Raw genomic sequence first — 24075 nt, 5'->3', positions numbered from 1 at the left:
CCAGCGGGACGGGCGGTGCCTAGCTCGGGCGTGGCTGGCAAGGAGAGACCGAGGCTTCGAGGCCTGCAGGCAGCTCATCCACCGCCGAGGGGGGGGAAAGCCCGAGTCCCCTTTGCAAATGGATTTTTTTTTTCTTTTAACACCAACTTTTTTTTGCTGGAAATCTATATTTAATGTGTCAATACTAATGAATCAACAATTTCCTCACCTCCATTACCATTTTTTGAGCTTGAGGCCCGGCAGGTGTTTAATGGTTGCCACTCACCTCAGCTCAGCTCCTGCTCGGCAGTTTGAATGATTAGGCCCCGCCCACAAATGCCATGAAACGCCCCCCCAATTGGTCAACCATCACGTCACTCAACGCTAATGAGCAGTAGGATTGGTCAACGTTCACGTCACTCAACGCTAATGAGCGGTAGGATTGGTCAACCGCTAATGAGCGGATTTTGTCCTTTTTTTGAACATTTTTTGTATAGTGTCCGAACAATTTTTGTCTGACCAAAAAGTAAATACGCCTATTAGACTCCCCTAATGATAAGCTTTCTTTTGATATAACGTGTGTAGGCACGCTCTATAACTTGAGTGTATAGCGGACAGACAGACAGACAAACTCTTTTTTTTATATATATATATATATATATAAATAGCTGAGGCCCCAACACTGATCCTTTCAGCACCCCACTAGTTACAGCCTGCCAACCTGAAAAAGATCTGTTTATCCCTACTCTTTGTGTTTTGTCCGTTAACCAATCCTCTATCCATGCTACTATATTACCCCCAACCCCATGAGCCCTAATCTTGTGTAATAACCTTTTATGTGGCACCTTATCGAATGCCTTTTGGAAATCCAAATATACTGCATCCACTGGTTCCCCTTTATCTATCCTGCTAGTTACATCCTCAAAAAGCTAATAAATTTGTCAAACACAATTTCCCTTTCATAAATCCATGTTGACTCTGACTAATCATGTTGTGATTTTCTAAGTGTTCTGATACCAGTTCCTTAACAATGGATTCCAGAATTTTCCCAATGACTGATGTCAGGCTAACTGGCCTGTAGTTCCCTGTTTTTTCTCTCCCTCCTTTCTTGAATAGCGGTGTTATATTTACATGTTCTCGTGGGGGTGTTTGCTAGTGCTGTTGGGGAGGGTTTAAATTATTTTGGCAGGGAGGTGGGCACCAGGATGTAGCATTAGAAAGAAGAAACAAGGTGCACAAAGGAGGGAGAGAGTCAGATAGCACTAGAGTAAGAAATAGTGCAGTATTAGGTGGGGTCAGACTAAGGGAGAATACAAGGTCTAAGATAGGTTTACAGTGCATGTGTATGAATGCACGAAATGTGGTAAATAAGGTTGGTTAGCTGCAGGCACCAACAGACACATGGGAATATGATGTCGTGGCAATAATGGAGACCTGGCTCAAAAAAGGGCAGGATTGGGTATTAAATATTCCTGGATATAAGGTGTTCAGGAAAGATAGGGAAGGAAAGAAATTAAGTGGGTGGCAGTATTAAGGAGAATATTACAGTGCTGGAGAGAGAGGATGTCCTGGAGGGGTCAAGGACAGAATCTATTTGGCTAGAGTTAAGAAACAATAGAGGAGCCATTACACTACTAGGTGTATTCTATAGACCATCAACTAGTGGGAAGGATATAGAGGAGCAAATTTGCAGGGAAATTACAGAGAGGTGCAAGAACTATAGAGTAGTGATAATGGGGGACTTCAACTATTCTAATATGGACTGGGATAGTAATAGTGTAAAGGGCAGAGAGGGGGAACTTTCTTGATCAGTACGTTTCCAGCCCAACGAGAAAGGAGGCATTGCTGGATCTGGTTCTGGTGAATGAGGTGGGTCAAGTGGAGCAAGTGTCAGTAGGGGAACATTTAGGGAACAGTGATCATAGTATCATAAGGTTTTGATTAGCTATGGAAAAGAACAGGGAGCATTCTAGAGTAAAATACTTAATTGGAGGCAAGCCAATTTCAGTGGGTTAAGAATGGATCTGGCCCGGGTAAATTCAAATCAAAAAGATTGGGAGGTGGCCAAGGATAGATCCTTAGGGACACCAGAGGTAATGATGTGGGAGCGAGAAGAGAAGCCATTGTAGGTGATTCTCTGGCTACGATTAGATAGATTAGAATGGAACCAGGCAAGTGCAGTCCCACCCAACTGGACGATGGTGGAGAGGCGTTGGGGAAGGATGGAGCGGTCAACCGTGTCAAAGGCTGCAGACAAGTCAAGAAGGATGAGGAGGGATAGTTTGCCTTTGTCACAGTCACAAAGGATGTCATTTGTGACTTTGATAATAGCCGTATCGGTGCTGTGGCAGGGGCGGAAACCTGATTGGAGGGATTCAAACATGGAGTTGTGGGAAAATGGGCATGGATTTGGGAGGCGACAACACGTTCAAGGACTTTGGAAAGGAAAGGGAGGTTGGAGATGAGGCAGCAGTTTGCAAGGATGAGTTCGAGTTCTTTGTTGAAGTAACTGAGCGGGTTGATGAGAGTACTGTGGTTGATGTGTATATGGACTTTCAAAAGGTGTTTGATAAAGTACCACATAATAAACTTGTTAGCAAAATTGAAGCCCACGTGATTAAAGGGCTGATGCGCTATCAATTACTCATAAAAGACTGAGAGTTAAGAGAGTAACTAAAGGCTTTTATTAACAAAAGAATGAAGGTCTGCCTCGAGTGGTCGACCGGTCCAGAATACAAAGGGGCTGGGGAGCAGTCACCTTTATACTAGGACTTGTGGGAGGAGTCAGCCGAGGCATGTCCAGGCATGTACACAGTGGAATACAAACAGTGGTTTACCACATTCACCCCTTGTTTAAAATTGAGTCCGGCGGGGTGAAGTGTATTAAAAGTTAGTGTATTGGAGTCTCTCCGGAGGTCTTGTCTGCCGCTGTGATCGGCGTGGCGACGGCAGGGGTAGTGGAGCTTCCGGTGTCGAGTCCCGCGTAGGCTGTGGCACAGGCGTGTCGTCCTCGTAGGTGTCGAGCGGGTCGCTGGGCCCAGGCCTGCCGTCTGCTGGGGCTGGATATCGGATCGTGGGGGGGGGGGGGTGGTAGTGAGTTACTGCGGCCCCCGAGGGTGCAAGGTCTCTTATGGAGACTGTGTCCTCCCGCCCGTCCGGGTATGCGATGTAAGCATACTGGGGGTTGGCGTGGAGGAGGTCGACCCTCTCGACCAGGGGGTCCGTTTTATGGGTCCTCACGTGCCTTCTCAGTAGGACCGGCCCTGGGGACGTCAGCCATGGCGGTAGCGATGTCCCCGATGTGGACTTCCTTGGGAAGACAAACATTTTCTCATGAGGGGTGGCGTTAGTGGCAGTGCAGAGCAGTGACCGAATAGAGTGGAGCGCATCGGGGAGCACATCCTGCCAGCGGGAGGTTGGAAGGCCCCTAGACTTTAAGGCTAGCAGGGCGGCCTTCCAAACTGTCGCATTTTCTCTTTCCACCTGTCCGTTCCCCCGGGGGTTGTAACTGGTGGTCCTGCTTGTGGCAATACCCCTAGTTAGCAGGTACTGACGGAGTTCGTCGCTCATAAACGATGAGCCCCGGTCGCTATGGATATAGCTGGGGAAACCGAACAGGGTGAAGAGGTCGTTCAGACATTTAATGACCGTGGCACTGGTCATGTCCGGGCAGGGGATGGCGAACGGGAAACGGGAGTACTCATCAATAATATTGAGGAAGTACACATTGCGGTCGGAGGGGGGGGAGAGGCCCTTTAAAATCAACACTCAGGCGCTCGAAGGGGCGAGTGGCTTTTATCAGGTGGGCCCTGTCTGGTCTATAAAAGTGCGGTTTGCACTCAGCGCAGACTTGGCAGTTCCTGGTCATGGTCCTGACCTCCTCAATAGAGTAAGGCAGGTTGCGGGCCTTGATGAAGTGGAAGAACCTGGAGACCCCCGGGTGGCAGAGGTCATTGTGGAGGGCCCGCAGTCTATCGATCTGTGCGCTGGCGCTGGCGCAGGTGCCACGCGATAGCGCATCCGGGGGTTCATTGAGCTTCCCGGGCCGGTACAAGATCTCGTAATTGTAGGTGGAAAGTTCGATTCTCCACCTCAAGATCTTGTCATTTTTGATTTTGCCCCTCTGCTTGTTGTTAAACATGAAAGCAACCGAACGTTGGTCAGTGAGCAGGGTAAATCGTTTTCCGGCCAGGTAGTGCCTCCAATGACGCACAGCCTCCACAATCGCCTGGGCCTCCTTCTCAACAGCGGAGTGTCTGGTCTCCGGGCCTTGGAGGGTTCGTGAAAAGAAGGCCACGGGTCTCCCCGCCTGATTGAGGGTAGCGGCCAGGGCAAAGTCGGACGCGTCGCTTTCCACCTGGAAGGGGATGGATTCGTCCACTGCGTGCATGGTGGCTTTGGCAATGTCTTCCTTGATACGGTGGAAGGCTAAGCGGGCCTCTGCCGTCAAGGGAAAAGAGGTGGACTTGATCAGCGGATGGGCCTTGTCCGCATAGTAGGGGACCCACTGGGCATAATAGGAGAAAAACCCTGGGCACCTCTTCAGGGCCTTGAGGCAGTGGGAGTTCCATAAGGGGACGCATCCGGTCGGGGTCGGGGCCGATGACTCCGTGTTCCACAACACAGCCAAGGATGGCGAGGCGGTTTGTGCGGAATATGCACTTCTCCTTGTTATATGTCAGGTTCAGGAGTTGGGCGGTGCGGAGGAATTTTTCGAGGTTTGCGTCATGGTCCTGCAAGTCACGGCCGCAGATGGTCACATTGTCCAGATATGGGAAAGTGGCCTGCAACGCATTTTGATCTACCATCCGGTCCATCTCCCTTTGGAAGACGGAGACCCCGTTGGTGACGCCAAAGGGAACCCTAAGGAAGTGATAGAGGCGGCCGTTTGCCTCAAAGGCAGTATACTGGCGGTCCTCAGGGCGGATAGGGAGCTGGTGGTACGCTGATTTCAGGTCAATGGTCGAGAAGACGCGGTACTGCGCGATCTGGTTGACCATATCAGCTATGCGGGGGAGTGGGTAGGCGTCCAGCAGGGTGTAGCGATTTATTGTCTGGCTGTAGTCGATGACCAGGCGCTGCTTCTCGCCGGTCTTAACGACCACAACCTGGGCTCGCCAGGGGCTGGTGCTGCCCTCAATCATCCCTTCCTTCAGGAGCCGCTCCACTTCGGTTTTAATGAAAACCCTGTCCCCGGCACTGTATCGCCTGCTCTTTGTGGTGATGGGCTTACAGTCGGGGGTGAGGTTAGCAAACAGTTGGCGGGGGGGGGGTGACTCTGAGTGTGGAGAGGTTGCACCTGGTGCGCGGCGGGCAATTTGGGAGCTGCTGGCTGCGGACTGTGAGTGGGGGTAGGGGTCCACCGTACGCCATCGTAACACTTTTAAGGTGGCACTGAAAATCTAACCCCAGCAGGACGGCAGCGCAGAGGTCGGGCAGGACCAGAAGTTTAAAATGATCGTACACGGTCCCGTCTACTACGAGTGTCACTACGCAGTAGCCGCCGATGTCTGCCGACTGGGACTCGGAGGCCATAGAAATCCGCTGGTGCGCAGGCAGGACTGGGAGAGAGCAACGCCGCACCGTGTCGGGGTGGATGAAGCTCTCCGTGCTCCCAGAGTCAAAAAGGCAGATTGTATCGTGGCCATTTACCTTAATGTCCATTGTGGAGCTGGCCAGCTGGTGCGGTCTCGCTTGGTCCAGTGTAACGGATGCCAGCGTAGGGGTCGGTGTGTCGCTGCGGGTATCAGATGAGGCGGTGTTGGGGGCCTGCTGCGTTCCGGCTGTCGTTCAAGATGGCGGCGTCCATGATCCCCATGTGGCTGAAGGCGTCCAAAATGGCTGCTGTACCGGTGGTTCGCACATGGCCGGGGAGGCCCAAGATGGCGGCCCGCATGGCCCACACGCGGCGCTGCTGGGGTTCGGGGTGGCTTTGGCCCTGCAGACGTTAGCGTAGTGTCCCTTCTTCCCGCAGCCCGAGCAGATCGCGTTTTTCGCTGGGCAGCGCGCTCTGGGGTGTTTTGCCTGGCCACAGAAGTAGCATTTCTGGCCTTGGGGCACTGTTGTCTGGCCTTGGGACACTGCTGCAGTAGTTGAGCCGTTGCTGGGGTGTGGCTGGGGTGGCACGGCGCTATGTGTCCCAGGCTGTCATTCCCCGCGGCGTCCACGGTGCAGAGGAGTAGGCATCCATGCCCCGGTAGGCTGCATCCAGTGATAGTGCGAGTTCAGAGGCCTTGTTGAGGTTGAGGTCGAGGTCTCTCTGCTCCAACAGTCGCTGTCGGGTGTAATTGGATCTGTGGCCCGCTACAAAAGCGTCCCGGATAAGTTCCTCTGTGTACACGGCGGCCTTTACATCCTTACAACCACAGGCCCGGCCAAGCACAGACAGTGCCTGAAGGTATTCCACGGTCGATTCCCCAGGTTGTTGTTTACGACTCCCCAGAAGGTGCCTGGCGTACACTTCGTTCACTGGGCGCGTGTACTGGTCCTTGAGGAGCTTGATAGCGTCCGCGTACGAGGTCGCGTCTTGGATGACCGAGTACACTCGGTGGTTCACTTTGGAGGTCAGGACATCCAGTTTGTCCTCGTCCGATTTGATTGCTGCGGAGGCAGTCAGGAATTTTTCGAAACACTTAAGCCAGTGAGTAAACTTGGTGGATGAGTCCGCCTCCCGATGATCTAAGTCCAGGCATGCTGGTGTGAGGATCTTCTCCATTATAAAAATTTTGTTAATAAAATTGATGCGCTATCAATTACTCATAAAAGACTGAGAGTTAAGAGAGTAACTAAAGGCTTTTATTAACAAAAGAATGAAGGTCTGCCTCGAGTGGTCGACCGGTCCAGAATACAAAGGGGCTGGGGAGCAGTCACCTTTATACTAGGGCTTGTGGGAGGAGTCAGCCGAGGCATGTCCAGGCATGTACACAGTGGAATACAAACAGTGGTTTACCACAAGGGCCTGATTGGACATGAAATTGGCAAATAGACAGAAAGCAGAGACTAATGGTGAACTATAGCAAAATACTGCGGATGCTGGAAATCCGAAATAACAACAGAAAATGCTGGAAAAACCTCAGCAGGCCAGGCAACATCCGTGGAGAGAGAAATAGAGTCAAAGTTTCAGGTCTGGGACCCTTCGTCAGGACCCTACTGGTGAACAGTTGGTTTTCAGACTGGAGGGATGTATACAGTGGAGCCCGCCCCGCGTCACCCCAGAGATCCATATTAGGACCACTGCTGTTTTTGATCTCCATTAATGACTTGGACCGGAATTTTCCCCTAAAAAAAAAAATGGGTGGGTTTGGAGCGTGGTGGCAGTTAAATTGTAAAAAATGGGATACCTGACCTGACCTGATCCTGCCCACTTCCAGTTTTAGCAGAGGTGGGGCGGGGGTAGGGCGCTCTATGTCAATTTAAATAAAATGAGACTGGAAGCCGCTTTTTAAACCTCCATTTTGAATTTAACTGCATGTGGACTGGTTTCACACAATTTGTGAAACCTGGCAGTTAAACAGAGGTGGGGACTGCTGCATCCAGAAGGTAAGAGTCTGTTTTTACCTATCCCCTGGATCCATGGTCCCTACCTAGCCCACCTCTGCAATCGGAGACCCCCTCACGGGCCTCCAATCCCCACCATGAGGCCTCCCTCGACCTCACTAATGATGCTCAGGCTGGCCACAATCCTCCGGTGGCTGGCCCCAATCTGATCTGATCCTCTCCTCCCGCCCCCCTCCCCGCCCACGATTCCTGATCCTCCCCGGCCTCCCAGGTTTCCCACCCACCTGGAGAAAATCCCGGCCTTGGTTTTGGGGGTACAGGGCACAATTTCAAAATTTGCAGATGACACGAAACTTGGAAGTGTAATAAACAGTGAGGAGGACAGTAACATACTTCAGGGGGACATAAGCAGACTGGTGAAATGGGCAGACACATGGCCGATTAAATTTAATGAAGAGAAGTGTGAAGCGATTCATTTTGACAGGAAGAATGAGAGGCAGCAATATAAACTCAATGGTAGAGTTTTAAATGGGGTGCAAGAACACAGAGACCAGGGGGAGTACGTACACAAATCTCTGGAGGTAGCAGAGCAAGTTGAAAATGCTGTTAAAAAGGCATATGGGACGCTTGGTTTTATTAATAGATGCATAGAGTATAAAAAGCAAGGAAGTTATGCTAAACCTTTATAACACACTAGCTAGGCCCCAGCTGGAGTATTGTGGCCAATTTTGGGAACAACACTTTAGGAACTATGTCAAGGCCTTGGAGAGGGTGCAGAGGAGATTTATGAGACTGGTACCAGGGATGTGGGACTTCAGGTATATATGGAGAGACTAGCTCAGCTGGGATCGTTCTCCTTAAACAGAGAAGGTTAACATAAGAACATCAGAACATAAGACGTAGGAGCAGGAGTAGGTCACTTGGCCCCCTCGAGTCTGCTCCGCCATTCAATAAGATCATGGCTGATCTGATCTTGGCCTCAACTCCACTTCCCTGCCCGCTCCCCATAACCCTTGACTCCCTTATCGTTCAAAAATCTGTCTGTCTCCACCTTAAATATATTCAATGACCCAGCCTCCACAACTCTCTGGGGAAGAGAATTCCAAGATTCATGACCCTCTGAGAGAAGAAATTCCTCCTCATTTCCAATTTAAATGGGTGCCCCCTTATTCTGAAATTATGCCCCCTAGTTCTAGAATCCCCCACGAGGGGAAACAGCCTCTCTGCATCGACCCTGTCAAGCCCCTTCAGAATCTAATATGTTTCAATAAGATCCCCTCTCATTCTTCTAAACTCCAATGAGTATAGGCCCAACCTGCTCAACCTTTCGTCATAAGACAACCCCTTCATCTCCGGAATCAACCTCGTGAACCTTCTCTGAACTGCCTCCAATGCAAGTATATCCCTCCTTAAATAAGGAGACCAAAACTGTGCAGTACTCCAGGTGTGGTCTCACCAACGCCCTGTACAGTTGTAACAGGACTTCCTTACTTTTATACTCCATTCCCTTTGCAATAAAGGCCAACACTCCATTTGCCTTCCTGATTACTTGCTGTACCTGCATGCTAACTTTTTGTGATTCATGTACAAGGACCCCCAGGTCCCTCTGTACCTCAGCATTTTGTAATCTCCCCATTTAAATAATTTGCTTTTTTATTTTTCCTACCTCGCATTTTCCCACATTAAACTCCATCTGCCAGATTTTTGCCCACTGACTTAGCCTGTCTATATCCCTTTGGAGATTCTTTGTGTCCTCCATACAATTTGCTTTCCCACCTATCTTTGTATCATCAGCAAATTTGGCAACAGTACACTCGGTCCCTTCATCCAAGTCATTAATATAGATTGTAAATAGTTGAGGCCCCAGCACTGATCCTTGTGGCACCCCGCTAGTTACAGTTTGCTAACCTGAAAATGACCCATTTATCCCGACTCTCTGTTTTCTGTTAGTTAGCCAATGCTAATATATTACCCCCAACCCCATGAGCTCTTATCTTGTGTAGTAACCTTTTATGTGGCACCTTATTGAATGCCTTCTGGAAATCCAAATACACCACATCCACTGGTTCCCCTTTATCCACCCTGCTCGTTATATCCTCAAAGAACTCCAGCAAATTTGTCAAACATGATTTCCCTTTCATAAAACCATGCTGACTCTGCTTGACTATATTATGATTTTCTAAATGTCCTGCTATCACTTCCTTAATGATGGACTCCAGCATTTTCCCAATGACAGATGTTAGACTAACTGGTCAATAGTTGCCTGCTTTCTGTCTCCCTCCTTTCTTAAATAGGGGCGTTACATTTGCAGTTTTCCAGTCCGCTGGGACCTCTCCAGAATCCAGAGATTTTTGGTAGATTACAGCCAATGCATCCACTATCTCTGCAGCCACCTCTTTTAAGACTCTAGGATACAGGCCATTGGGTCCAGGGGACTTGTCCACCTTAAGGGGAGATTTGATAGAGGTGTTCAAAATTATGAAGGGTTTTGATAGAGCAAATAAGGAGAAACTTTCCAGTGGCAGAAGGCTCAGCAACCAGAGAACGCAGATTTACAGTAATTGGCAAAAGAACCAGAGGTGAAATGAGGGGAAAAAATGAACTGTGAGTAGTTGTGATCTGGAATGCACTGCCTAAAAGGATGGCGGATGCAGATTCAGCAGCATCTTTCAAAATAGATTTGGATGAATACTTGAAGGGGAACAATTTGCAGGGCTATGGGGAAAGAGCAGGAGAGTGGGACTAATTGGTAGCTCTTTCAAAGAGCTGGCACAGGCATGGTGGGCCAAGTGGCCTCCTGTGCTTATGATGCAAGTCAAACCAATTTTGATTTACTTATGTGGTTTAATCATAAAGGCTACATCAGTTGTTCTGTATTAAAATAATGTAAAAACATATCTATACACTTACGTAGCACTCTCCATTAATGGATTCTCGGCACACCCTATGGCTGTGGCATTTGGTGACACTTTCAATCACCCAATGTGAACAGTTTTCTTGAGTAAAACATACATCATAACGAGCACTCCAGAAATGATTCTTTGTTGTTGAGGTAAATCCCTCCTCTGTTCTCTCCTGGGAGACTCTTTTCCTGCTTCACTCACACTCCTGGACAGGACACACAAACATTGTTCTCTCATAGATGATCCTTCTCACTTCTACACTCAAAACTTTCTATCTCTCCCAACCAAAAGTGTCAGCTGTGGCTAGTTGGTAGCACACTCGCCTTTGTGTCAGAAGGTTGTGGGTTCAAGTCCCACTCCAGGGACTTGAGCACAGAAAGCTAGGCTGACACTCCAGTGCAGTGCTGAGGGAGTGCTGCGCTGTCGGAGGTGCCATCTTTTGGATAAGGCGTTAAACCGAGGCCCCGTCTGCTCTCTCAGATGGACGTAAAAGATCCCATGGCACTATTTCGAAGAAGAGCAGGGGAGTTATCCCCAGTGTCCTGGCCAATATTTATCCCTCAACCAACATAACAAAAACAGATTATCTGGTCATTATCACACTGCTGTTTGTGGGACTTTGCTGTGTGCAAATTGGCTGCCGCATTTCCCACATTACAACAGTGACTCCACTTCAAAAGTACTTCATTGGTTGTAAAGCTCTTTGAGACGTCCCATGGTCGTGAAAGGCGCTATATAAATGCAAGTCTTTCTTTACAAAAACGTTCTTGTTTCTCTATTTTATCACGACTACTATGATCAATTTTGGGAATATGCCATGCTCACTGCAGTTTCCACATTCTTTTTCAGGACCTCAGTGCTGTGCAATTTCTCACTACCCTACAATCTTTTAAGACCTCAACTCCTACTCTGTTCAACTATTGTGGTGTTCTGCCCTGATCTCTTCACCTAGTTTTCACAATTTAGAAAAAAGTGTCACTCATTCTGGTTTAAAACTTATGTTCATTTTAAACACGAACACCGCTCCAAATTCTAAAGCAATTTACTACCTCTGTCACTCTTGCTGCTCCTAACATTTCCATCATATTGACAGACCCAGAGAACATTTCCATGGTATTGACAGACCCAGAGAACATTTCCATGATATTGACAGACCCAGAGAACATTAATACCATCAATACAACAATAGGAAAACTTATAAAGGGGCAAGAAATGATAAAAGGAAAGTAACATCAGGTCAAGATTTCTGATAGTGTGGGCGGTATTGTAATGCTTCTGGTTTGATGACCCACTTTTTCTTGTAAGTGTTTCTGTTAAATTTTGCCTGGCTGGCCTCCCACCTTATACCCTCCATAAACTTGAGCTCATCCAAAACTCTGTTGCCTGTATTCTAGCTCACACCAAGTCCCATTCACACATCACCCATGCTCGCCAACCTACATTGCCTCCTGGTCTGGCAACACCTAGATATTAAAATTTTCATCCCCATGGCTTGCCCCTCCCTATATCCACAGATCCCTGAAGGTAGCAGGACAGGTAGACAAGGTGGTTAAGAAGGCATACAGAATACTTTGTACGATAGCAAAATACTGCAGATGTTGGAAATCCGAAATAACAACAGAAAATGCTGGAAAAATACCCGAAACGTCAACTCAAATTTCTCTCCACGGATGTTGCCTGACTTGCTGAGTTTTTCCAGCATTTTCTGTTGTTAATACGGAATACTTTCCTTAGCCGAGGCATAGAATACAAGAGCGGGGAGGTTATGCTAGAACTGTATAAAACTCTAGTTAGGCCACAGCTAGAGTACTGCGTGCAGTTCTGGTCACCACATTACAGGAAAGATGTGATTGCACTAGAGAGGGTACAGAGGAGATTTACAAGGATGTTGCCAGGACTGGAGAATTTTAGCTATGAGGAAAGATTGGATAGGCTGCGGTTGTTTTCTTTGGAGCAGGAGGCGGATACAGGGAGATATTGTGGTGTATAAAATGATGAGTGGCCTACATAGAGTGGATAGGAAGGACCCATTTCCCTTTGCGGAGAGGTCAATAACCAGGGGGGCAATTGGTAGACGGATTAGAGGAGTTGAGAACTTTTTTCACCCAGAGGGTGGTGGGGGTCTGGAACTCACTGCCTGAAAGGTTGGTAGAGGCAGAAACCCTCATCACATTTAAAAAGTACTTGGATATGCACTTGAAATACAGTAATCTACAAGGCTACGGACCAAGAGCTGGAAAGTGACATTCGGCTAATTAGTTCTTTTTTGGCCGGCACAGACATGATGGGCCGAATGACCACCTCCTGTGCCGTAAGTTTCTATGATTCTCTAACGGCTCTGCCTTCAGCCACCTAAGCTGTGGAATTCCCTTGCTAAATCTCTGTCTGTTTCCTCCTTTAAGACGCTCCTTAAAACTTCCCTCTTTGACCAAGCTTTGGTCACCTGCCCTAATATCTCACCACGTAGTTCAGTGTCAAATTTTATTTGAAACGCCTTGGGAGATTTTACTATCTTAAAGGCGCACTATAAATGCAAGTTGTTGTTGAAGGAGGGGCAAAGGAGGCTCCTGTGAAGCACACGTACATAGACCAGTTGGCGCGAAAGGCCTGTTTCTTAAATTATATATGATTCTGTTCAGGTACTGTACAATATGGTGGTGTGTGTGTTTATCAAACACCAGTGCAAATTCTCTCACTTTTCCCAGCTCTTAATTCGTTGTACTGGGGTCTCAAACGAATTACTTCCCCCCCCGAGCCTTCTATTTTTCGACCTGCTGGACTCACTGCTCTGCAGCCGCTCTAAGATACCAGGGGCACTGCGCAGACCGAGAGGGGGCGAAAGAGAGTCAGAGAAATAACACGAGGTTCCGGGTAGGTGTTTACCCGGCGATCTCTACGTGCAGCGATTCAAATGACGCAATTTCCGGCCTGTTCTTCCTCTTTGTCTCGCGCGGTGGAGTGACCAACGCCATTTTGAGCTCTTGCTTTGCCGAGTGAAGTACGCAACAACATCGCCAAGATGTCTGATGAAGGAAAGTTGTTCGTCGGCGGCCTCAATTTCGACACAGACGAGGATGCCCTAGAAGAGCAGTTCTCCAAGTACGGGCAGATCTCCGAGGTGCGAGTGATCAAGGACAGGGAAACCCAAGCATCCCGCGGTTTCGGCTTCATCACCTTCGACAACCCGGATGATGCCAGGGACGCGCTGCAGGCGATGAACGGAAAATCCCTCGACGGCCGGCAGATTCGGGTGGGCCAAGCAGAGAAAAAGTCGGGAGGCGGTCGCGGGTATGGTGGAGGCCGCGGCGCCGGCGGTGGCGGCTACAGCAGCAGCAGGAGAGGCGGCGGTTACTGGGATAGGGAAAGGAGCGGCGGCTACGGCAGCGGCGGCGGCGGCAGCTACGGCAGCAGCCGGTACGAATCGGGAGAGCGCGACAGTTACTCGGGTGGGTACAAGAGCCAGGGCGGATACGGCGGCAGCGGCTATGGTGGCAGTTACGGAAGCCGCTCTTACAGGGACTATGACTGATCGAATCCAAAGAACCATTTCTGCCAGATTCAGGATCAAACTCCAGCCTTTTGTTAATAAAACGGCTCTTGGAACCGCAGAAAGCCTCTGTATCTGAATTTGATTTGCCTGTTATGTTAAAATGCTAGAAAACCAGTTTCACCATTGTCTTGATTAATCTTGTTACCTGTTGTTTAGTCTGGAGTGCTACCTTAAGTCAGGCTTTCGACTCCGCCTCAAATACCATGTCGTTTTCTATATATTTTTTTAAAATAAGACCCACGGAGCCTTTTTTGTCATTTGGACATTCTATTGGCGATTTAACTCGCCACTGAGTCTCCTTCCGTGAGCTCCTTTGGAATTTGTCGAAATCGTTTTGCTTTCTGGTGAGATTTTTCCACAATTCCATGCGGCGCAAAGAATGAAAGAGCGCGGAAAAGCACTTGACTCCCACTCTCTGACCGGGCATTATACATCTTATCTTTGGAAACCCGGACTGCCATTCTTAAGATGACTGGTCTCCGAGAATACGGATTGCTCGAGTTATTTTCTTTTAATCGACCGATTTTTGTTGAATTCCCTGTTTCCACTTATTGGCTCAATTAACTCGTTAAGAGGATTGAACATTAAAAAAAAACTTCATGCTTTGTGGCTTTTAATGAATTTAAATGTCTTCACTTGGACAAGTGACATGGAACCTGTAGAAACCATTATCTTGGGGGTGGGGTAGGGGGGGGACCTTTAAGTCTGAATGTTGCCAGCAGTGTGTCCGAGTGCTGAGAGTCATTTTCCTTATCACTGAAAAGTAATGAGAACCACCTACACAGCAACTTTTTTCATGTAACTTGTTACAAGACTCTTTGAAAGCAAACTGATCGTGGTCTTTTGTTTTAAAACTCATTTATTGAAAACTGTATACTGATTAAAAAGTCAATTGTCATTTTCTTGTACTTTCATCAGCTGGCATGGTCCTTTGGACAGAGCGTTGCCACTTGGGAGACAAATCTTTGCCAGTGGATGTATCTGAATAAAATACAGCTTCAGGAACACTAGTGACTTGTCTTTGTTATAAATCATTCAACATTCCTTCCAAGGAGATGAATCTGAAGATGATCCTTTTATGTCACACCTCTTCCTATCATAATATTTGATTTCTCTTTCAAATTATATAAATGCTGCCGATTTCAAGGTGGTGCTCGGAAACTGCAAGGACCAAGGTAAGCGGTTAGACAAAGTCTGCACCATTGGCAAAACGTTGCAAATGAGATCTGAAGTGGCAGCTTATTCTGAAGATTATGTAGATTTCACCTATTTTGTGAAGGAGAATTGAGTAAAGATTAATAGATAAAATTCTTGTAAGTAAACCATGAATTTTTCCAAATTTCTGGGGGAAATGCATGTTGAATTATTCTCCATTGTGTATATATAAATCTGGATTATGCCATGGGGATTTACTAAGCAAACTGGACTGTTGTTCATTATCATAGGTGGGAGGGGAAAATCCATTTTAAGTCACAAGGTTTTTAAAAAAAAAAAAATCTGCATATGGGTAGTGTGGAGACAGTTGCACAAACGAGTTCTCTACACATGCATGTAACGTAAGGAATAAAACAAAGTTGAAGCACAAATTCAGCTGTAGGTGTTGTTGCAGTATCCATTAGAGACTTGGCCAGAAGCTGGGCATCATTAGGAGCTAAATATTGTAGGCTTTAGGATCTTTAGAAAGAATTGGGAAAGGAAGGGGAGTGACCATAGTGATAAAGGATATAATTATTGCCATAGAAAAGGGAATTCAGTAAATTTGATCGGGCTGTGGGAACAATATGGATAGAGTTAAGAAAGGGCATAGGATGCAACACACTGGTGCACAGTTAATCACCCAAAATCAGAATAGTCTCACTTAATAAATCTTGAAATAAAATGTAACAAATTAAATTAAAATTTGATTGGCCGGGGTGATGATGCGCTCCAGTCCCTACGGTGCCCACCGGTCGCAGAAGGCCTCAAGCGTGCTGGTCGACACCGTCTGTTCCATCTCCAGGGCCACCTGGGTTGAATGTGGCCGCGGCAGAGAGGCAGGCAATCGGGCCAAACGACCGCCTGCTGCCTGGACCAATTAATGGCTATTTTGGCCAGGCCCAGGAGCAGTCCTATGAGGAGGTCCTTTGATTTGCCCGCAACCGCCCCCCCCCCCCCCCCGCCCCCCCCCCCCCCCCCCACAACGGGTGATCAAAGATCAGAAGAGTGGGACTGAAGTGCAGCCAAAAATCAAGGAGCAGCCCCTTCAAATAATGAAAGAGGCTGCAACCCCTCGCATTCGGTGTGTACGTGGAATACGGACTCCTCCAGGCCCCAGAAAAGGCAGGCGGCATGGGAGTCCGTGAACCGACTGAAAACCATTTTGCACGGGACTGCTCCGTGCCACACTTTCCAGTCCAAGTTCCCAATAGAAAAAGGGAGGACACCCGCATAGAGAGCGCCCTCCATTGGGGACTTCTGCCAGACAGCAAGATGGCACGCCAAGGCATATCCGGACGGCTGACTAAGATGGCAAAGTGTGCAGGAGCAGCCTGTACAGGAAACCCCTCCATGCAGAATGACAAGTCATGGAGGGCATTTCCCCGAAACAATTCCAGAGGGCTTTTTGGGCTGGGTGCCGATGAGGAAATCCGTCCGAACGGGGGTAATTTCCGACGGGATTGCCCCACGTGCTTGAGCCTCCTCAAACGCACTAGTGCAAGTTGTCTACTGACCTGAGCATAGTGATATAAGGGGAGGAGAATGTATTTACTTACTGGCCATTCAGCCCAGTAGATCTATGCCACTGTTCAGGCTCCACATGAGTCTCCTCCCACCCTTCATCTAACCACATCAACATATCTGATTCCTTTTTCCCTCGTGCTTCGCTCCTGAATTCCCTATTGGATTTATTAATTACCATCTTACATCTATGGCCCCTAATTCTGCCCTCCCTCACAAGTGGCAACATCTCTATGTTTACCCTTTCATACCTTAAAGACCTGAGGTTAGCCCTCAGCTTTTTCTTTTCTAGAGAAAAGAGCCCCAGTCAGTTCAATCTTTCCATACGGGTATAACCTCTCAGTTCTGGTATCATTTTAGTCTTATCTTTTTTGTACCTTCTCCAGTGCCTCTTACGTTCTTTTTATAATATGGCGGCCAGAATTGTTCACAGTATGCTGTGGTCTATACAAGTTTAACAGAAGGAGGAGGAGGAGGTGGACCTGTGTGGGAGCAGCAGCGGGACCTGAGAGAAGGCGGAGCGGCCATAAAAGCGCTGCAGAGGAGGCCCGACACTGGAATGCTGCGAGTTGGGAAAGAGTCCGAGAGCGGGAGCAGTCAAAACAACAACTGTGAAACTGCTAAAGTGACGTCACAACCAGGGAAGGAGCTGATTGGTAAGTAGGACCTAGTGAGTATTTCTACAGTCCAGTCGTTGGAAGTAAAAGTGAGGTCTCTAGTTTAGAGTAAGTAGTGTTTAAAGGGAAGTAAGGTCCCTAGTGTAATATTCTTTAATTTAAAGGGAGTAAATTAAGGGTAGGACATGGCTCGGCAGCGAGGAGTGCTCCTCCTGTGCTATGTGGGAAGTTAGGGACACTTTCGGTGGCCAGGGTGAACACGTGCAGGAAGTGGCTGCAGCTACTCGAAATCCGCGTTCTGGAGCTGCAGCTGGAGTCACTGTGGAGCATCCGCGAAGCTGAGATCTTCGTGGATAGCTCCGTTAACGAGGTGGTCACACTGCAGGTAAAGAGTGCACAGGCAGACGGAATGGGTGACCGCCAGAGAGAGTAAAAGAACTAGGAAGGTAGTGCAGGAGTTCCCTGGGTCCATCTCCCTCTCCAACAGATCTTCCGTTTTGGATACTGTTGGGGGAGATGGTGTCTCGGGAATGCAGCAAGAGCCAAGTCCGTGGCAGTATGAGTGGCTCAGCTGCACAGGAGGGGAGGAAAAAGAGTGGGAGAGCAATAGTGGTAAGGGATTCTATCGTAAGGGGAACAGATAGACGTTTCTGTGGCCGTAGACGTGACTCCAGGATGGTATGTTGCCACCCTGGTGCCAGGGTCAAGGATGTCACTGAATGGCTGCAGGGCATTCTGAAGGGGGAGGGCGAACAGTCAGAGGTCGTGGTTCACATTGGTACCAACGACATAGGTAGAAAGAGGAATGAGGTCCTGCAACAAGAATTTAGGGAGCTATATAGCAGATTAAAAAGCAGGACCTCAAAGGTTGTAATCTCAGGATTACTCCCGGTGCCACGTGCTAGTGAGTATATAGGAATAGGAGGATAGAGCAGATGAATGCGTGGCTAAAGAGTTGGTGCAGGAGGGAGGGCTTTAGTTTCCTGGATCTCTGGGTCTGCTTCTGGGGAAGGTGGGACCTGTACAAGTCGGACGGGTTGCACCTGAACCGGAACGGGACCAACATCCTTGCGGGGAGGTTTGCTGGTACTGTTGGGGGGGGTTTAAACTAACTTGGCAGGGGGATGGGATATGGAGTGGAGCTATAGTAGGGGGTGATGCACAGTCAAATATAGAGGAAAAAACAAGTCCACCTGGAAGGCAGAGCAAATATGTAACATTCGTAGCAAAATAGACGAGTTGACGGTACAAATAACTACACATGGGTATGATCTGGTGGCCATTACAGAAACATGGCTGCGAGGTGACCATGACTGGGAACTAAACATCCAGGGGTATTTGACTATTAGGAAGGACAGACAGGAAGGAAAGGGAGGTGGGGTGGCTATGTTAATAAAGGATGGAATCACTGCAATAGTGAGAAATGATATTGGGTCAAAGGATCAGGATAGTGAAACAGTTTGGGTGGAGATAAGGAATAATAAGGGGAAAAAGTAACTAGTGGGCGTAGTCTATAGGCCTCCTAACAGTTGCAACTCTATTGGTCGGAGTATAAATCAGGAAATAATTGGGGCTTGTAATAAGGGAACAGCTATAATCATGGGAGATTTTAACTTTCATATTGACTGGACAAATCAAATTGGGTAGGGCAGCCTTGAGGAAGAGTTCATAGAGTGCATTAGGGACGGGTTCCTTGAGCAGTATATTACTGAACCAACCAGGGGGCAGGCAATCTTAGATCTGGTCCTGTGTAATGAGACAGGATTAATAAAAAATGTACTAGTAAAGGATCCCCTTGGTATGAGTGACCATAACATGGTTGAATTCCAAATTCAGTTGGAGGGTGAGAGAGTTGGATCTCAAACCAGCGTACTAAGCTTAAATAAAGGAGACTATGAAGGTATCAGAGCAGAGTTGACTAAAGTGGACTGGGAAAATAGATTAAGGTGTAAGACGGTACAGGAGCAGTGGTGTACATTCAAGGAGATATTTCACAACTTTCAAGAAAAATATATTCCACTGAGGAAAAAGGGGCGTAAAAGAAAAGACAGCCATCCGTGGCTAAGTAAAGTAATAAAGGATAGTATCCGACTGAAAACAAGGGCATATAAAGTAGCCAAATCTAGTGGGAGGATAGAAGATTGGGAAGCATTTAAAAGCCAGCAAAGAATAACTAAAAGATTAATTAAGAAAGGGAAGATAGATTATGAAAGTAAACTAGCAAAAAATATAAAAACAGATAGCAAGACAGTTATATAAAAAGAAAAAGGGTTGCTAAAGTGAATGTTGGTCCCTTAGAGGACGAGACCGGGAAATTAGTAGTGGGGAACATGGAGATGGCAAATACGCTGAACAAATATTTTGTATCAGTCTTTACAGTAGACACTAAAAATATCCCAACACTGGACAAACAGGGGGCTATGGGGGGGAGGAGCTAAACACGATTAAAATCACTAAGAAGATGGTGCTCGGTAAGATAATGGGAGTTAAGGCGGATAAATCCCCTGGACCTGATGGCTTACATCCTAGGGTCTTGAGAGAAGTAGCGGTAGGGATTGCGGATGCATTGGTGGTAATTTTCCAAAACTCCCTGAATTCAGGAAAGGTCCCAGCAGATTGGAAAACTGCTAATGTAACGCCCTTATTTAAAAAGGGAGGTAGACAAAAGGCTGGAAACTATAGACCAGTTAGCCTAACATCTGTGGTTGGTAAAATGTTGGAGTCCATTATTAAGGAAGCAGTAACAGGACATTTGGATAAGCATAATTTAATCGGACAGAGTCAGCATGGTTTTATGAAGGGGAAGTCATGTTTGACAAATTTGCTCGAATTCTTTGAGGACGTAACAAACAGGGTGGATAAAGGGGAACCAGTGGATGTAGTGTATTTGGACTTCCAAAAGGCATCTGACAAGGTGCCACACAAAAGATTACTGCACAAGATAAAAAATCACGGGATTGGGGATAATATACTGGCATGGGTGGAAGATTGGCTATCTAACAGAAAACAGAGAGTTGGGATAAATGGTTCATTCTCGGGTTGGCAATCAGTAACCAGTGGTGTTCCGCAGGGGTCAGTGCTGGGACCCCAACTCTTTACAATCTATATTAACGATTTGGAGGAGGGGACCAAGTGCAGCGTATCCAAGTTTGCCGACGATACAAAGATGGGAGGGAAAGCAGTGAGTGAGGAGGACATAAATAACCTGCAAAAGGACATAGACAGGCTAAGTGAGTGGGCAGAAATTTGGCAGATGGAATATAATGTTGGAAAGTGTGAGGTGATGCACTTTGGCAGAAAAAATCAAAGAGCAAGTTATTATCTAAATGGAAAGAAACTGCAAAGTGCTACAGTACAAAGGGATCTGGGGGTCCTGGTGCATGAAACACAGGTTAGTATGCAGGTACAGCAGGTGATCAGGAAGGCCAATGGAATCTTGGCTTTTATTGCAAGGGGGATGGAGTATAAAAGCAGGGAAGTCTTGCTTCAGTTATACAGGGTTCTGGAGAGGCCACACCTGGAATACTGCGTGCAGTTTTGGTTTCCATATTTAAGAAAAGATATACTTGCTCTCGCGTCAGTTCAGAGGAAGTTCACTCGGTTGATTCCGGAGATGAGGGGGTTGACTTATGAGGAAAGGTTGAGTAGGTTGGGCCTCTACTCATTGGAATTCAGAAGAATGAGAGGCGATCTTATCGAAACATATAAGATTGTGAGGGGGCTTGATCGGGTGGATGCGGGGAGGATGTTTCCACTGATAGGTGAGACTAGAACTAGGGGGCATAATCTTAGAATAAGGGGCTGCCATTTCAAAACTGAGATGAGAAACTTCTTCACTCAGAGGATAGTAAATCTATGGAATTTGCTACCTCAGAGAGCTGTGGAAGCTGTGACATTATATAAATTTAAAACGGAGATAGACAATTTCCTAGCTGATAAGGGAATTAGGGGTTATGGGGAGCGGGCAGGGAAGTGGACGTGAGCCTAGGTTCGGATCAGCCATGATCCTATTGAATGGCGGAGCAGGCCCGAGGGGCCGAATGGCCTACTCCTGCTCCTACTACTTAGGTAACGGCCAAGGGAGTATGACAAGGCTGGATGGCATTTATTTTAATGCAAGGAGTCTTGCAAGTGAGGCAGATGAGTTGAAGGTGTTGATGAACACACAGGAGTATGATATTGTTGCTATCACAGAGACATGGTTGAGGGAGGGGCAGGACTGGCAGCTCAGTATTCCGGGGTATAGAATCTTCAGGCGAGACAGAGGGGGGTGTAAAAGAGGAGGGGGTGTCGCAATATTAACCAAGGAGTCAATTACTGCTGTAAGGAGGGATGATATCTTAGGTTCCTCGAATGAGGCCATATGGGTAGAACTTAAAAACAAAAAGGGGGCAAGCACTTTGCTGGGAGTGTACTATAGGCCCCCAAACAGTCAGGGGGAGATAGAGGAACAGATATGTAGCAAATCTCAGAGAAGTGTAGAAATAATAGGGTAATAATAGTAGGGGATTTCAACTTCCCCAATATTAACTGGGATAGTCAGTGTGAAAGGCTTAGAGGGTGCGGAATTCTTAAAGTGCATCCAGGAGAGCTTTTTGAGCCAGCATGTAGAAAGTCCTACAAGAGAGAGGGCGGTACTGGACCTAATTCTAGGGAATGTAGGCAGGCAAGTGGTAGAAGTGTCAGTAGGAGAGCATTTTGGTGACAGTGACCATAATTCGGTGAGATTTAAGGTAGTCATGGAAAAGGACAAAGATGGACCGGAAATAAAGGTTCTAAATTGGGGGAATGCTGATGTTAATATGATAAGGCAGGATCTGGCCAAAGTGGACTAGGATCAGCTACTTGTAGGAAAATCCACATCAGGGCAGTGGGAGTCTTTCAGAAAGGAAATAGAGAGAGTACAACGCCAACATGTTCCCGTAAAGGTCAAGGGTGGGACCAACAAGCCCAGGGAACCCTGGATGTCAAGGGTTATACAAGAATGGATTAGGAAAAAAAGGGAGTCTTTTGGCAGATACCAAGGACTAAAAACAGTGGAAGCCCTAGACGAGTTTAGAAAGTGCAGGGGGTTACTTAAAAAAGAAATTAGGAGAGCAAAGAGGGGGCATGACAAAACACTGGCGGGTAAAATAAAGGAAAATCCCAAGGTGTTTTAGAAGTACATTAAGGGCAAGAAGATAACCAGGGAAAGAGTAGGGCCTATTAGGGACCAAAGTGGCAATCTGTGTGTAAAGCCGGAAGATGTGGGTGAGTTTTTAAATGAATATTTTGCATCTGTGTTCACTATGGAGAAGGACGATGTAGACATAGAAATCAGGCAGGGGGATTGTGATATACTTGGGACAAATTAGTATTGAGAGGGAGGAGGTACTTGTGGTTTTAGCGGGATTAAAAGTGGATAAATCCCCAGGCCCAGACGAGATGTATCCCAGGCTGCTGTGTGAGGTAAGGGAGGAGATTGCAGGGGCTCTGACAGAAATTTTCAGAACCCCTCTGGCCACAGGGGAGATGCCAGAGGACTGGAGAACAGCTAACGTAGTACCATTATTCAAGAAGGGTGTAGGGATAAACCAGGGAATTACAGGCCAGTGAGCCTAACATCAGTGGTAGGGAAATTACTGGAAAAAATTCTGAGGGACAGAATTAGTCTCCACTTGGAGAGGCAAGGATTAATCAAGGATAGTCAGCATGGCTTTGTCGGGGAGATCATGTCTAATCTATTTGATTGAATTTTTCGAGGGGGTGACTAGATGTGTGGATGAGGGTAGTGCAGTTGATGTAGTCTACATGGACTTCAGTAAGGCTTTTGACAAAGTCCTGCATGGGAGACTGGTCAAGATGGTAAGAGCCCATGGGATCCAGGGCAATTTGGCACCTTGGATCCAAAATTGGCTTAGTGGCAGGAGGCAGAGGGTGATGGTCGAAGGATGTTTTTGTGACTGGAAGCCTGTGTCCAGTGGTGTACCGCAGGGATCGGTGCTGGGTCCTTTGCTGTTTGTAGTGTACATTTATGATTTAGATATAAATGTAGGAGGTATGATCAGTAAGTTCGCAGATGACACGAAAATTGGTGGAGTGGTAAATAGCGAGGAGGGAAGCCTCAGGCTACAGGACGATATAGACGGGTTGGTCAGATGGGCAGAACAGTGGCAAATGGAATTTAACCCTGATAAGTGTGAGGTGATGCATTTTGGGAGGACTAACGAGGCAAGGAAATACACAATGAATGGTAGGACCCTAGGAAGGTCAGAGGATCAGAGGGACCTTGGTGTGCATGTACATAGATCTCTGAAGGCAGCAGGACAGGTAGATTAAGGTGGTTAAAAAGGCATATGGGATACTTGCCTTCATTAGCCAAGGCATAGACTATAAGAGCAGGGAGGTTATGATGGAGCTGTACAAAACGCTAGTTAGGCCACAGCTGGAGTACTGTGTGCAGTTCTGGTCGCCACACTATAGGAAGGATGTGATTGCTTTGGAGACGGTGCAGAGGAGATTTACCAGGATGTTACCTGGGCTGGAACGCTTCAGCTATGAAGAGAGACTGGACAGGCTGTGGTTGTTTTCCTTTAGAGCAGAGAAGGCTGAGGGGGGATCTGATTGAGGTGTACAAAATTATGAGGGGCGTAGATAGAAAGGAACCTTTCCCCTTGGTAGAGGGGTCAATAACCAGGGGGGCATAGTTTCAAGGTAAGGGGCAGGAGTTTTATAGGGGATTTGAGGAAAAACTTTTTCACCCAGAGGGTGGTTGGAATCTGGAACTCACTGCCTGAAAGGGTGGTAGAGGCAGGAACCCTCACAACATTCA

General features: G+C 47.4%; 1 protein-coding gene and 1 pseudogene across 1 annotated transcript in view; both read left to right on the top strand.

Moving 5' to 3' along the window:
• LOC147113142 (uncharacterized) overlaps positions 1-24075 on the top strand; it is a 118588-nt gene that overhangs the window by 34704 nt on the left and 59809 nt on the right. The window contains exon 3 of the mRNA XM_085998041.1: positions 17034-17303. Within this exon, the coding sequence (XP_085854167.1) occupies positions 17207-17303 (97 nt within the window). The 5' untranslated portion in view covers positions 17034-17206. The remainder of the gene's footprint in view (positions 1-17033; positions 17304-24075) is intronic.
• LOC147113143 (cold-inducible RNA-binding protein B pseudogene) lies at positions 13295-14939 on the top strand (annotated as a pseudogene).

The sequence above is a fragment of the Somniosus microcephalus genome, chromosome 9, assembly GCF_052327205.1.
Source record: "Somniosus microcephalus isolate GS21.2 chromosome 9, FLI_Smic_1.0, whole genome shotgun sequence".
In the NCBI taxonomy this organism is placed as follows: Eukaryota; Metazoa; Chordata; class Chondrichthyes; order Squaliformes; family Somniosidae; genus Somniosus; species Somniosus microcephalus.
Note: the sequence above shows the minus strand (reverse complement) of the source record. Positions and strands in the feature narration are given on the sequence as shown.